Raw genomic sequence first — 14,096 nt, 5'->3', positions numbered from 1 at the left:
ACCTGCCTAATATAATTATTTATGTATTTAAACTTTATTGCGCAATATAATAAATAAAGTACAAATGGCTAACTTAACGCCTAAAGGCATTCTCTACCATCAAGCTAAACAGAAACAGTGGTAGGTGCAGGCATCAAACAATAAAACAGAATAAGTAACTTAACACCAGCAATACCTATAGCGATAAATAATATATACTAACGGTAATAAACATACATAAATATACTATAATTAAAGATGTTATATTATAGTACTTTATGTACCCAGTGCAAAAAATACTATGACTACACGGGATAATTAACCAGTGAGTTTGTGTAACAATTAAGCGCTTAAACATGAGCTTGGTTTTATAATATTGACTCGAAGGGATCATTATTAGACAAATTCTTAAAAAAAGGTAAATCTTTTAATATGGATATTTATAGACCAATATTGCCCTTATTCCTGTGTTTTCAAGAAGAAAAAATAGTTTATCAGAGGTTAAATTGAATTCTTTAATAAATAATAATATACCTACTCACCAATGCACAATTTGGCTTTCGAGCAAGTAAAACCACATCTCTAGCTGTATATGAGCTAATTAAAATTGTTACTCAATATACAAATGACAGGGTTCCTGAATCTTTTTCTTTATGGACGTGTCTAAAGCTGTCGATCAAGTGTGTCATAAGAGGCTTCTGGACAACTTATATGCTTGCGGGATAAGAGGAAATTGTTACTCATGGTTAAAGTCATACCTCGAAAACCGATATCACTGTACTGAAATACAAGCGCATTGCCAAAACAGTAATACTTTTAATAGCTACAGATCGGAATATAGAAAAGTAATGTATGGAGTACCACAAGGCAGAATTCTTGATCCATTGCTTTTTCAAATTTATACTAATGATTTACCTCTTATAACTAAACATAACATATTCCTGTTTGCGTTTGCGTGATAATTATTCATAAAAAAAGGCGAGACTGGAGATTATGTGGCTGAAATCAATAATGTGTTTCATAATGTTAATGTTTGGATGGAAACCAATAATCTTCAAGTCAATCTAAAAAAAAAAACCAACAGCCAAAAATAACTTGCAAGGGTTGTGATTTAGAAAATGTAAACCATTTAAAATGCTTCGTAGGCTTCTTATCTTATCTTAGGCTAGGAGGCCGTTGAGTTTGTGCATTTCGCATTTTTGACCCAAGACACAAAAAAGGGGATTATAAGTTTAACATGGCATGTCTATGTCTACACATTATTTAAGTAATTTTCTAATGACTTACTTCAAAAATTTTGTTTGTAGTTTGGTGCTTTGTTTCAAAGTTAGAGTTTAAAATGTAATTAATGCAAATCACATAAATTATGTATACCTATAACATATAAATGTAATAAAAAAAAATATCTCGCCCCCATTGCCATATTGTAGTAACTGCTCAGTCGTGGAAGTCGTCTCACACAAAAAAAGTGTGAAAAAGGTGAACTTTAATGAAAAAACCAGATTTTTTCAACGTATGCAAATTATTCTCCTTGCTTTAGAGTTAGAATTAGTAATTAGTCCATGAAGGTTTTCGGTTTGAAAAAAATTAATTCAACTTTGAGTGTATATAACTCGTCCCAAACTATTTTATTAAGGGGCATTAAGTGAATGAATAATAAACGCTTATTTTTTAGGGTTCCGTAGTCAACTAGGAACCCTTATAGTTTCGCCATGTCCGTCTGTCTGTCTGTCTGTCTGTCTGTCCGAGGCCTTGCTCCGTGGTCGTTAGTGCTAGAAAGCTGAAATTTGGCATGGATATATAAATCAATAAAGCCGACAAAGTCGTACAATACCTACACGTAAAGTGGGGGTGAACATTTTTTTTTGCTTCAACCCTACAGTGTGGGATATCGTTGGAAAGGTCTTTCAAAACTAATAGGGGTCTTCAACAAACATTTCTTGATAAAGTGAATATATTCGGAGATAATTGCTCCGAAAGAAAAAAAAAATGTGTCCCCCCCCCTCTAACTTTTGAACCTTAGGTCCAAAAAATATGAAAAAAAAATCTTGGAAGTAGAGCTTAAGGAAGACATTAAATGAAAACTATAGCGGATATGATCAGTTTAGCTGTTTTTGAGTTATCGCAAAAAGTTTCCCCTTCATAGTAAAAAGACCTACACCCACAGTTCATCCCTTGGTTAACAATCTACCATAATTTAAGCTTAGCTTATTGTGACGGAAGAGTAACTACGGAACCCTACTTTGAGCGTGGCCCGACATGCTCGTGGCCGGTTTATTTCTTTATCATTTGCATTCAACGCTGGGAAGTAGAAGTTACTGAGAAATGAGTTTTTTTTTTTTGTGACGCCTTTCTAACTCGCCGAAATATAGTCCTGTCTTAACCGGGTAGGTATACATTAAGTGCCAATTACATCCACACTTTATCAGGCATGATATCAGACCCGATTTCGGGCCCGAGAAATAATATTTTCCGTTTCACCAAAATATCAGCACAAAGTATAAATATTTGAAATGTAAAAAAAAATGGTTCATATGTAAAAATATGAAACACAACATTTTTGGCAATTAGATATAAAGTATTTTTTACATTTCCAATATTATTAACGATGTGCTGATATTCCGTGAAACGGAAAACGATTATCAGCCCAAAATCGGGACTGGATTCGGGCCTGTTATCGGGAAGTGTGGGTGTAAATTGGCACTTTACCCGGGTATACTTTACCTTAAATTCATTTCTGAAAATGTAGAAAAAACGTCAATTTATTTTCTATTTGCCCACGTTTCTTACAATGTCTCAAATAATCTAAATCTCACTAACTTGGGTCCAAATCATTCTAAGATGAAGCGTATTGTTGTATTATTTATTATATAGTAAGAAATAAATGAATTTATCTACACTGCTAGGTTATTATTTTATTTATCAAATTTTTTCATTTTGTTTCATACCATAAATATACCAAATTCTCAGTTGCTGTAATAATGAGGAAAAAATTAAATAATACATTATTCTAGTTAGTGATTTGGAACATAGCTTTTCAGTCAGCTGATATTGACGTTGACATATGACTATGACATTTGTCACTTATTTTCTTGTTCTGTCCATTCAGTTCATTCGATTTTATAAATAAAAAAGAAGAATATAGCATGCTCTTAGGTTCATTTTAAGTATCGAATTAATTTCGTCATTGAACATAGCAATAAGCAATGATATTTTATTAGTAGTCTTGTGTGATCACAATGTCATGGTCGTGCACGGTGATTCAGCTATGCAATAACTCTCGCAACTTATATAATGTGATAGAGACTTCCTCATACCGCTCGAGCAGATGACGATGGCGATGTTCAAGAGTCAGTCTATTTTAGTTTCTGCCATAAAGCATCACTGGAAGCATTGTAGTCAATGCCTGTGGTTGTCGACGGAGCCACAAGCACAAACCGCTAGCGGAGAAGGCCCCTTGAGCGTGTACGAGGCTCGAGTCGCCAGCGGCTCGCTGAGTAAAGATGAACACCAGGAAACTGTGGTGCGGCACTTACAGCAACTGTATCAAGATGTTACCTCCTTCCAAGGGCCTGCGCTTCAAATGCAAACATCCCTATTCAATTTCTTTAAAAAGAAGGAACCAAACAAAATAATCGCACCTCAAGGCCTGTACATATATGGGAGCGTCGGTGGAGGCAAGACCATGCTCATGGATTTGTTCTATGAAACTGTGCCTGTAAGAATTGTCCCAATTTGTAACAATCAGCTCTATCATAGTGTAATCATTAATCATCCATCTGTCCTACATCTAGATGAGTCCAGTAAGTTCTAGATTGTACCGTTTCATGTTCCACGGGTCACATGCTAAGGCAAATAGGATGTTAGTAACAAATACTTAATGACTGGTTTTCCACCAGAGATGTGTCAAGCTCTGTAGTGTGTAAGAGCTTTTATAATTTTATTCACAAAAACTTATTTTAGGTTTTCTTTTTTTGAGTTATTTTGAACAGTAAAATTAAATTTTACTAATTATCCTTTCCTGGTTATCGCAATATATTTTAGTATGAATATTTGTTTATTTGTATGTATTTATATAACATTTTGTTTATTTGTAACATAATAAAATTATAAACAGTTTTGATAAAAGGTAAAAGTTCTGAGAACAATTTAGGGTTTTGTACTGCAAACTTAAATTGGAAACTACAATGCCTTTTTGACTTAGCATGTCACTGATTTCCTGGTGTAAAGTTAATGTTTAAATCTAGTGATAATTATAATGTAGTTTTACTTTAAAATTAGTTTTTCAAACAGTGGTGAATAAAAACTTTCAATAAGTTTAGGTTTCAGTGGTTTAATAGTTTAAATATGTAATTATTCATTGACCATTTCAATTCAGTTATTTGTAGTGGTGTATTTCATGAAGCAACTAAAATTCAGGAAAATCCATTAAGGGAAGACTAGCTTTTCTTTTCAAATCTAATGAAATAACGGTAATTTTTCTATGAAATTCTATTTTGGGAGAAAACGTTTTCCACTTAATAAATCACTTTGATTTTGATGTTGATCACTTCAGCATAATATATTCGAGGTTTACAGGTTTCGCTTTTTTGCAAAAATAAAATCTTTACAAATTTTGAAAAAAAAGGATTTTGAAAAAAATTCATTGTGTCAATAACATACTAAAAAATCATGGAGAATGGAAAATATTTAAAGCCAGAAAAACGTTTTCTCTTTCCTATGGTTCTTCTGGATAGTTACTTTGAATTTAAATTATATTATCAATTTGTTTGTTTATGATTTTTATGAAGCATCTTTAACACTAGACACTTCTTTTCTTTCTTCCTGGCGTTGTCCCGGCATTTGCCACGGCTCATGGGAGTCTGGGGTCCGCTTGGCAACGGATCCCGAGAATTGGCGTAGGCACTAGTTTTTACGAAAGCGACTGCCATCTGACCTTTTAACCCAGAGGGTGAACTACGCCTTATTGGGATTAGTCCGGTTTCCTCACGATGTTTCCCTTTACCGAAAAGCGATTGGTGAATATCAAATGATATTTCGTACATAAGTTCCGAAAAACTCATGAGACGGGGTTTGAACCCGTGACCTCCGTATTGCAAGTCGCACGCTCTTACCGCTAGGCCACCAGCGCTTCTCTTTAACACTAGACACTATTTATAAATTATACCTGTTGAATTTTGTGGATTCAGAATTTAGTGCACAAAATCGGTCTTTACACACAGGTAACATCTGGACCAGTCTCTATGTTGATTTAAACAGGTTGACACACTATTTACGTTGCAAAACAAATGACAAACATGTATCTAATAAAATAATATCGTAGGGTTTCGGTTTCGGTAGGGTAGATTCTTTAATTCCTTTTTTTCCCAAATAGTATGGATGACAATGGTCTATCAGTCTAACAGGTAAGATTGTCCACAAGCTCTTTCGTCGCTTTTAACTCTTGCACTCGTACACAGACTCCACTTACAGGTCGGTAGAGCAGAAGGATTGAAGCTCTTCCTTTCTGACTATGCCTGACCGAAGTATGTATTCAAATACGAGATTTCTCGCCCTATAACGGTATTTCCAACCATAAATTTTACAAACCAGCATTCCCCACATTCACCTTATGCATTTGAAATATAATCAATATCAACTAGACCTCATTCAAGGATACTTAGTTTCATAAGCAATAAATGATAATTTCAGATAGAATCCAAACTCCGCGTGCACTTCAACTCGTTCATGCTCAACGTGCACGCTCGCATCCACGAACTGAAGATCAAGTCGGGGCGCGGCGCCAGCGCGTTCCGTGATGGCTCCCACTATGATCCCATCCCGCCGCTCGCAGCGGATATTACTCAGGAATCATGGCTGATATGCTTCGATGAGTTCCAGGCAAGTGCCATGAACGTAAATATTTCAGATGGAGTCACGAGTTGAAGATCGAGTCGGGGCGCAGCGCCAGCGCGTTCCGTGATGGCTCCCACTATAATCCCATCCCACCGCTTGCGGCTGATTTTACTCAAGAATCGTGGCTGATATGCTTTGATGAGTTCCAGGTAAGTGCCATGAATGCCATGATGCTGGATATTTCAAATGGAATCGAGGGCTAAAGATCAAGTCGGGGCGCGGAGCCTGCGCGTTCCGTGATGACTCCCACTATGATCCCTTCTCGCCGCTCACAGCTGGTATTACTCAAGAATCGTAGCTGATATGCTTCGACGAGTTTCAGATAAGTGCTAAACAATAATCATAATAAATCCATAAATTTATTTTTTTATGGTAGAGGAGGCAAACGAGCAGACGGATCACCTGATGGTAAGCGATTACCGCCGCCCATGGACACCTGCAACACCAGATCCGTATTACATTTCATTTTATAATTATAATGTGTCTCTTAGTTTGGTGGGCCGTAAGACATTGACATAGACGTTATTATGATGTTTATAGTCAAAAATCGTCAATGATGAACTGAACTGGACGAACTGTAAGCCTATTGTGGCTGACTCCATTTTGATTCCATTTTCGACAACATTAAAGGTTGGCTAAAATGTCAGTGTTCAAAATAATGACATTTTTGGAATAAGTACCTACTACAAATTGATCTGGGCAAAGTTACGGTGAAATGGGCAAAGTTGAAAACATTGATATTCTACTGTTGTGTATTGTTAAATTAAGTGAAAATAACCCAAACCTATTTTTTCGTCAGGTTACGGATATAGGTGACGCCATGATACTGAAGCGTCTCTTCACGCAACTGTTCGACAACGGTTGCGTCGTCGTGGCGACTAGTAACCGTCGCCCCGACGACTTGTACAAGAACGGGTTGCAAAGGAGCAACTTCCTGCCGTTTATTCCGGTGCTTAAAGCGCATTGTCAAGTGTTGCAGCTGGATTCTGGAATCGACTATAGGCTGAGAGGCTCTGGATCGAAGTACAGCAAATATTTTATGTGAGTACTTCTTACCATCTTCGACACACTTGAGTCAAATGAGCATTAGTAAACTACGAGAAAATGGCCTGCTAACCTTTAAATTTATCACAAAACGAGGAAGATCGTGAGTTCAAGCCTCCGCGAAATTCCACAGTGCTACTCGTAACGACTCTGTTTCGGAAACAATTACAAAAAGACCGGTAAAGGGTAATGTGCCTTCTGAGTCCCGTTGTCAATTTAAGGGTGAGTTTCTGTTGGTTACTATACTTATTAATAGTTTTAATCAGGAATAGTACCCACCAAGTTGAAAATATTAAGTACTTTTGCGTTGCTATTGTGAAAACCTATTTTTTATAATAAATTCCTGGAACAACGGATGTAAGTAAAGTATTTCAACGACAATTTTATCACATTCTATTTGAGTTAAATGGATGCTCCAAATATCCACAGCGTGTGCCCAAGTCTTTTCATATCTTATCTCGAGTAATGTTTATTTTATATTAAATTTTAAAATCCATTTCATCTTTCAGAAATAGCGAACTGACGCCTGAAAGCAACGCTGTAGATAATTTATTCAAATTCCTGATCTCCAAGGAAACGGACACCGTCAGGCCGAGAGTGATTAACATTATGGGCAGGAACGTGAAGTTCGCCAAGTCTTGCGGTGGCGTGTTAGATTCTACGTTTGAAGAGCTTTGTGACAGGGTAAGGTTATATTATGTTTTATTTTGTATCAGAAGGAACTTCGCAGAAGTAAGCGCGAGGAATTTAATCTGGCATTTTTATAGTTTAGTACCTACTCACTACTTGTACTCATTATTTGTTTACTTCAAATAATTCTCATTCATTAGTCTTATAATTTTATTTTGCCCACCACTTCGTTCGCGTTTATTTGGTTACTTACGTATTAATCCAAGTTATGGACTACTATGAGCAACCTCAAGTTTACATGAGTGAGAAATAACTTTCTCATTTTTTAACAGTTCCTTTCGGCGGTGAATTAGTTCACGTCAATCTTAGTTTTACTAGTTTCAGTTTATCATTTCACAAATGTGACCGTAACCGGCAAAACGTCCCACTTTCTCCTTCTCGCTTTGTACTATTCAAGTCGGTGCAAAGTTAGCTTAGACAGACTATACCTCTGGGCAAAGTTAGATAGTAGGAAATGTTGCAAACATCTTTCCCGTTTTCCAGCCAATAGGCGCCAGCGACTACCTGGTGCTGTCGAAGACCTTCCACACGGTGTTCGTGCGGCGGCTGCCGCAGCTGTCGCTGGCGCGGCACCGCTCGCAGCTGCGCCGTTTCATCACGCTCATAGACACGCTCTATGATAATAGAGTTAGGGTACGTTTATAATGATAAATGTTAGCTTAGACGGACTCTAGGAGGTAAGAGCTTTAGTTCTCGACATCTTTTAAGTATTACTTAAGGCGAAGTAATGCGAATACAGTTTAATCACGCTAAATAGATATAGATAATTAGAAAGAAAAAAGTGTTAAATAACTTTTTGCTATTTGCAGTTTACTTATAAGTCGGACTGCTGGGCGGCTAGTTGAAGTACCTGTGTGTAAGATGTTTAATGATACAAAATAGTACTACTTTTACGTAAGATTTATGTGAAGAAGTTGGATGAATAGATATTGGTCAGTTAAAGTTAAATAATATGTCACTAGTGCAGTGTCGGACCATTATTATGTTTTACGACACTTTGTGAAGTTAAACGCAGACGCGTACTTAACTTCAATTGAAATGTTACCTACTGTTTTTCCCCTGTTATGGTACGTAGCTGTTGACGTCATTATATATTTTAGTGCTTATTTATGTATCTGTAAATTGGTTTTGTACTGTTAGATAAAATCTATTGGTAATACTTAATTTTAATTTATAAGTTTTGTTTTACGATGTCGTGGACTTAATACTCAGCGAGCACTATTAGCAAATATTTCCTATAAAACGTAGGTTCGTATACACAGTTGCTTGTTTATAAACTTAAAACGTCTAGAGTCTGACCTTCACGTTGAGGTTTCATGACAAGTGGTACGTCAGGTATTTCCATGCTTACATACTCTTATGAGCTCCATTGATACTGAAAAATTAGCGCAAACCTAAATAACCGCTTCGGGCAAGAGTTGAACTTGCCACTTTTCAGAACATTGGTCCCGTGGCTTCATAACCAGTTGGTTGATGAAGCCACGGTTATGTTTGTGGTCTCAGTAGCTCAACTGAGCCACAAAGACAAAGCAAGAAAAAGCGCGCGAATCTTTCCATTCCTTTCTTTTTTGTTTACACGCCCTAGGGGCCTTCATCGGGCGTGTAAATAAAAAAGTCCATATATACTAAATTGACAAAAGCTCTCAATTGCAGGTAGTGATCGCGGCGGACGTGGAGCCAGCTGAGCTGATCGCGCGCGAGGTGTCATCCGTGGAGGAGCTCGGCGACGCCGACCGCGCGCTCATGGACGATCTCAAGATCTCCAAGGACTCGGTAAGTTACGCTAACTAACCACCATGGGATAAAGATACTGTTAGTAGTTCCTTTCTTGAATTGGTATCACTATCAGAAACATCAATATTCGTGGTCGTGCCATATGATATGAAATTTTGGCTAATTGTCATCCTGAGTACGATTTTGAGGTTACAAGATATATACAATTACAAGAGAATGTATGATGGTTGGGAGACCATTATGTTTGTATAGTGCAAATTATCATTGGTTTCATTTAATTTTTATATTAAATCTTATGATGACGGTTGATTTGCAGTAGTTTTTAGATATATCGCTCCTAATGTGCCATTATGGGCAAAGTTATGTTAAAAAGGCAAAGTTGTAAATAATTGAAAAAATACTTTATTGATAAAGCTGGTGTTATCGAACTTAAATGAACGTTAATTACTTAATTGATATGTTTAAAAAAATAATTTAATCGTTTTTTTAATCAATTTGTTGTTTATTAATATAATAATATATTCTTTTAATTAATTAGTTGTGTGTTTAGATTTAATTAGTTTTGTGTATTTTTTATTTTTTTATTTTGTACGTAGTTTTTTGACATGTACGTTTATATCGTATTAAATGAATTGAAATGAAAAGTGTACCAATATAAACCTTGCATTATTAGTAAAAACCAAAAGCACTATTATTTATGTCTTGTGAATCATCCTGAGAAAAGTAGGCTAATTGGAAGTGTATTTGTCGGTGCCAGGAGGACGCCCGGGCGGCCATCTTCACGGGCGAGGAGGAGATGTTCGCGGTGGACCGCTGCCTCTCGCGGCTGATGGAGATGCAGACCGACGACTACTGGGACAAGTGGGGCTCCCACCTCGGCTAGCGGCCCACCTGGGGGCCTAGCCAACATCACAATCGTACATCGATAAAGGAAGATAAAAAATGTATCGCGATGACAGATTCGCGTGACTATTTCCATATATTAAGTTTCAATTGGTGTTTTCTGTCAATGATGGTCATCTTGGCTAGGCCCCCGGGGTTTTGGGTGCGGAAATGATTTCGTGTGTTTATTCTGACATACAGCCTGGTGACAGACGGATAGACGGACGGACAGCGGATTCTTAGTAATACCCTAAAAAACATAGGCAACCTAACTGATTCATACATAGTGTAAATTTAGTCATGCAATAATTTACGGGGTGAATATATAGGTCATACTGAGCATACCGAGAAATTGTCTGTTTCATACATTTTGGCTGTCTGACCTTGACATTTTGTATGGGCGAGTCAATTATTTTTTCGCAATTTCGGGGTTGGTCCCATAGTACAAGTTGCTCAGTATAACTTTTAGTATGGGACCATACACGGCGTTACAATATAATTTGCAGGTAAATTATGGCAGGTGACTAAATAAAAACCCTATATAATTAAAAATAAGTAGTGAGGTCCCAATGCGCTTAGAAATGTTCAAATAATTTCAGTGTTTACTTCTTACCTATTTCTTGGCCAGTTTGAAATATTCTCGCACCCAATTATAAATTTTCATTGTTTCCAAAAAATATGGTGCTAGGGTGAAGGCACCAATCATGGACATGTTAAGCGCACTAAATTAGAATTTCGTTTAAAAATGGGATGTTTTTTGACGATACAAAAATGGTGATTTTTTTTTCGGCACTCAAATACATGAGGAATATTGAAACAAAACCGAAAATCCTGTATGTTTAATATATAATTAATAAAAAATATATAAATTGAAATTTACGAAATCACCATTGATGGACATCAAAAATTCAGTAATGGACACCCAGTCATGGACATGGACCCAATTATGAACATCCATTATTGGACACTTTTGTATTGAACACATAAATGAAACAAATGATGTCACAAATCAACTTTTATTATTAGGTAACGCTATTTGAACTTTCAACATGATCAGTCTTAGATTTCCAAGTTATACTATCAGACTTTCAATCAACCATCTGGTTTTCAGTAATTTTTAAACATTTATTGAGGCTTTGCCTCTTTGCCAGCAGCTGCAGCTTAGAATTGGTAACACACTAATCAACTGAGATCTATCAGGCAAGAAATTAGAATCTTAGCAATATAATAATCATAAAGCACAATATAAAATATTAAAAAAACTATCAAAAAAGCTTAATATCTTGTTAGGCATGCTATTGTACCTACGGACGTTTGACAATATAATCAAAAGAAGTATCACATTTCAGCAGAACTCGGCCTGCTTTTGGTGACAAAAAAAATGCGCTTTCGTCGGTATTAAATATCCGGCTAGGGTCATCTAAAACATCTTTTAAACCTACACCTTCTATGTATGTCGTTATTTCATTAAACCATTTGCGTATGCCTTCTTCGGTAACGTCATCCCTCGACTTCAAAAGATTTTGTGCTGTTTTTTCTGTTATATCTGGATGACGTTTTAAAAATGAGGAAAACCACTTTTTTCCAGGTTTGTTATTTGTAAAAGGATTGGCCTTCCCTTGATCTAATATAATTTTTTGCACGCTCTCTGTTAATAATTGTCTATTTATGGGAAAGTGCTTTTCACTCATTGCGACCAACCATTTTACCAGAATGTCCTCTTCTTCTGCCGTAAGGATAGTTTGAGGCCCCATAGCACAAACTGCAGGACTTTTGCCTGTCACCTTGTTGTGCAAGGTTATTCGAGGAACCCCAAACCGGAGGGCAGCTATGCTTATAGTTTCTCCCATCCTTACAGCATCCAATGCTCTCCCCATTTGTTCGGGGGTATAATTTTTCTTCGGTGCCATCTAAGAAGAAACAAAGAACCCAATTATGAACAACTAAAAATACCCAGTTATGGACATCGTCCATTATTGGAAAATAAAGAGCAGTCACAAAATCAACTCAACCCAAATGTTTAGTGCAACGAATTAAATAATTTAATACAATAAACTAAAAAAGTAAAAAAAAACTTAAGCATGGACACTTGTCCATTACTGAATTTCCTAAAATATCGAATCCAGTAATGAACAAACCCCACAAAAAAGTTATTGCTGTGATTGGACATATTCAATTTAGCTCAAATTACTTGCTATATAGTATTATTCAGTAAAAATAACATCAAATCTCATTACAACACAACACAAGATAACACCATGCAAAAATATGTACTCACCTCCTTAACGATTTCAATAATAAAAACGGATTTTTATTACCACCGCGCGTAACGAATTTTGACTTCGCAGCCATCTAAGAACAAAATGGCCGATTTTGGTGACGTGTGTCAAAATGACAGCTCAAACGTCTATTGGTTATGCTTTAGTGTTGCCAGTTGAAAAATGTCGGGACAGTTGCTTAATAAATTCGATCAACGAAAAAAATGTCCATAATTGGTGCCGTGTCCATTACTGGTGCCGTCACCCTACTGGGAATATTTTCCCATCTGTTAACCGAGATAGCCACCACATTCGTCACGGTAACGATTTTTATTCTCAGTAACTATTTACCACTGGTAGTAAATAGAGAAAAATATCAATTGTCATAGTGTTAGTGGTAACCTTACCTAAAACCAAAGAAAAGTTGAAATAGAAGTGTATTGTCAAAGAAAACTTTGTAGCGACGTAAATTTACTGCCATCTTTCGACACATTACAACTTTTAGAACGCCATTTGACTTTGATCCTTATTCTTTCACTGATATGTGTTAAATTTGTTAAATATCAAAAAGTAGCGTCATCTTACCGGGCACAACCTAAAGGTTATGACACCATCGCATACCTATACCTTTGGCCTTTGATCTATTAGATGGCGCCACTTTTTAATATTTAACAAATTAGACACATATCATTAAATAATAAGGATCAAAGTCAAAAGGCGTTCTAAAAGTTATAATGTGTCGAAATATGGTAGTAAATTTGCTCTGGCTACAAAGTTTTCTTTGACAATACACCTCCATTTCAAATTATCTTTGCTAAAGCCTAACAAAATTCTGTTTCTCCCTGAGACAGTGTCGCCACCAGCAGCTTAGATATGGCAATAATGTGCGTGCCTCATTGTATACCTAGCTAAATAAAATGTCAATGGCAGGTGTCATGACAACGACTTATTTCAAAACGTTGTTTATTGGAATACTATGCAATCCAACGTCCTTTTATTGCTGTAGATATTTTTTTTGGACAACCTTTTTCGGAACTTTTGTGGCAAAACCGTTTATAATTGCGAAATCTTTTCTTGTTATCATCGATGACATTCAATGACTTTCATCGTCTGTTGTTAAAGTCTTCTAGTAAAATATATTTAGTACCATTTAAAATCCGCAACATGGCGAAATAAAAACTTGTCACGGTAGGTGTACCTACTTTGGTTACTACTTACTAGTTAGTTTAGTCTCTATCCTACTTTTAAAAGGGCACTAATATTAGCAGCAAAGAGAATTCATTGTAATAGAGAAGTTATGTCTAAGAAAAAAACGTGCCCTTTAGTCTCACGTCATAAAACAGATGGCGCTGTAACGCGCCATGTATTTTGCGGTCACTGCATTGTCAAAGGTTAACTTTGACAATCAGTTACCGCAAAATGTATGGAGCTGTACAGCGCCATCTCGTTTACCTGTCAAATTCGAAGCACGAAATTTCTTAGATTTTACACATCTTAATCAATGTATCTTTGCTAGTAGTAAGGCTATTGCAGTTAACCACTAGTTATACCATAGGAGACTAATTATAAAATAAAGCGGCCGCCATTTTAAATTTATTACTTATAAAAGCAATC

At 36.3% G+C, this 14,096-nt stretch overlaps 1 protein-coding gene and 1 long non-coding RNA gene across 2 annotated transcripts; one reads left to right on the top strand and one right to left on the bottom strand.

Annotated features, from left to right (window-relative positions):
• The first annotated feature begins 3,054 nt into the window (after window positions 1–3,054).
• On the top strand, window positions 3,055–10,913 carry LOC133520212 (putative ATPase N2B). Its single transcript, XM_061854585.1, has 7 exons — window positions 3,055–3,697; window positions 5,671–5,859; window positions 6,674–6,915; window positions 7,428–7,602; window positions 8,092–8,241; window positions 9,262–9,381; window positions 10,100–10,913. Exons 1-7 carry the CDS (start codon window positions 3,308–3,310, stop codon window positions 10,223–10,225), a joined length of 1,392 nt encoding a protein of 463 aa, XP_061710569.1. The 5' UTR covers window positions 3,055–3,307; the 3' UTR covers window positions 10,226–10,913.
• Window positions 10,914–11,226: 313 nt separating this feature from the next.
• Window positions 11,227–12,745, bottom strand: LOC133520213 (uncharacterized). Its single transcript, XR_009799729.1, has 2 exons — window positions 12,503–12,745; window positions 11,227–12,134 (listed from the first exon to the last, which is right to left on the bottom strand). It is a non-coding gene; the product is annotated as an uncharacterized LOC133520213 (long non-coding RNA).
• Window positions 12,746–14,096: the final 1,351 nt, after the last annotated feature.

Source organism: Cydia pomonella, chromosome 7 (assembly GCF_033807575.1).
Source record: "Cydia pomonella isolate Wapato2018A chromosome 7, ilCydPomo1, whole genome shotgun sequence".
Classification (NCBI taxonomy): domain Eukaryota; kingdom Metazoa; phylum Arthropoda; class Insecta; order Lepidoptera; family Tortricidae; genus Cydia; species Cydia pomonella.
This window is presented reverse-complemented; position numbering and strand designations above follow the sequence as displayed.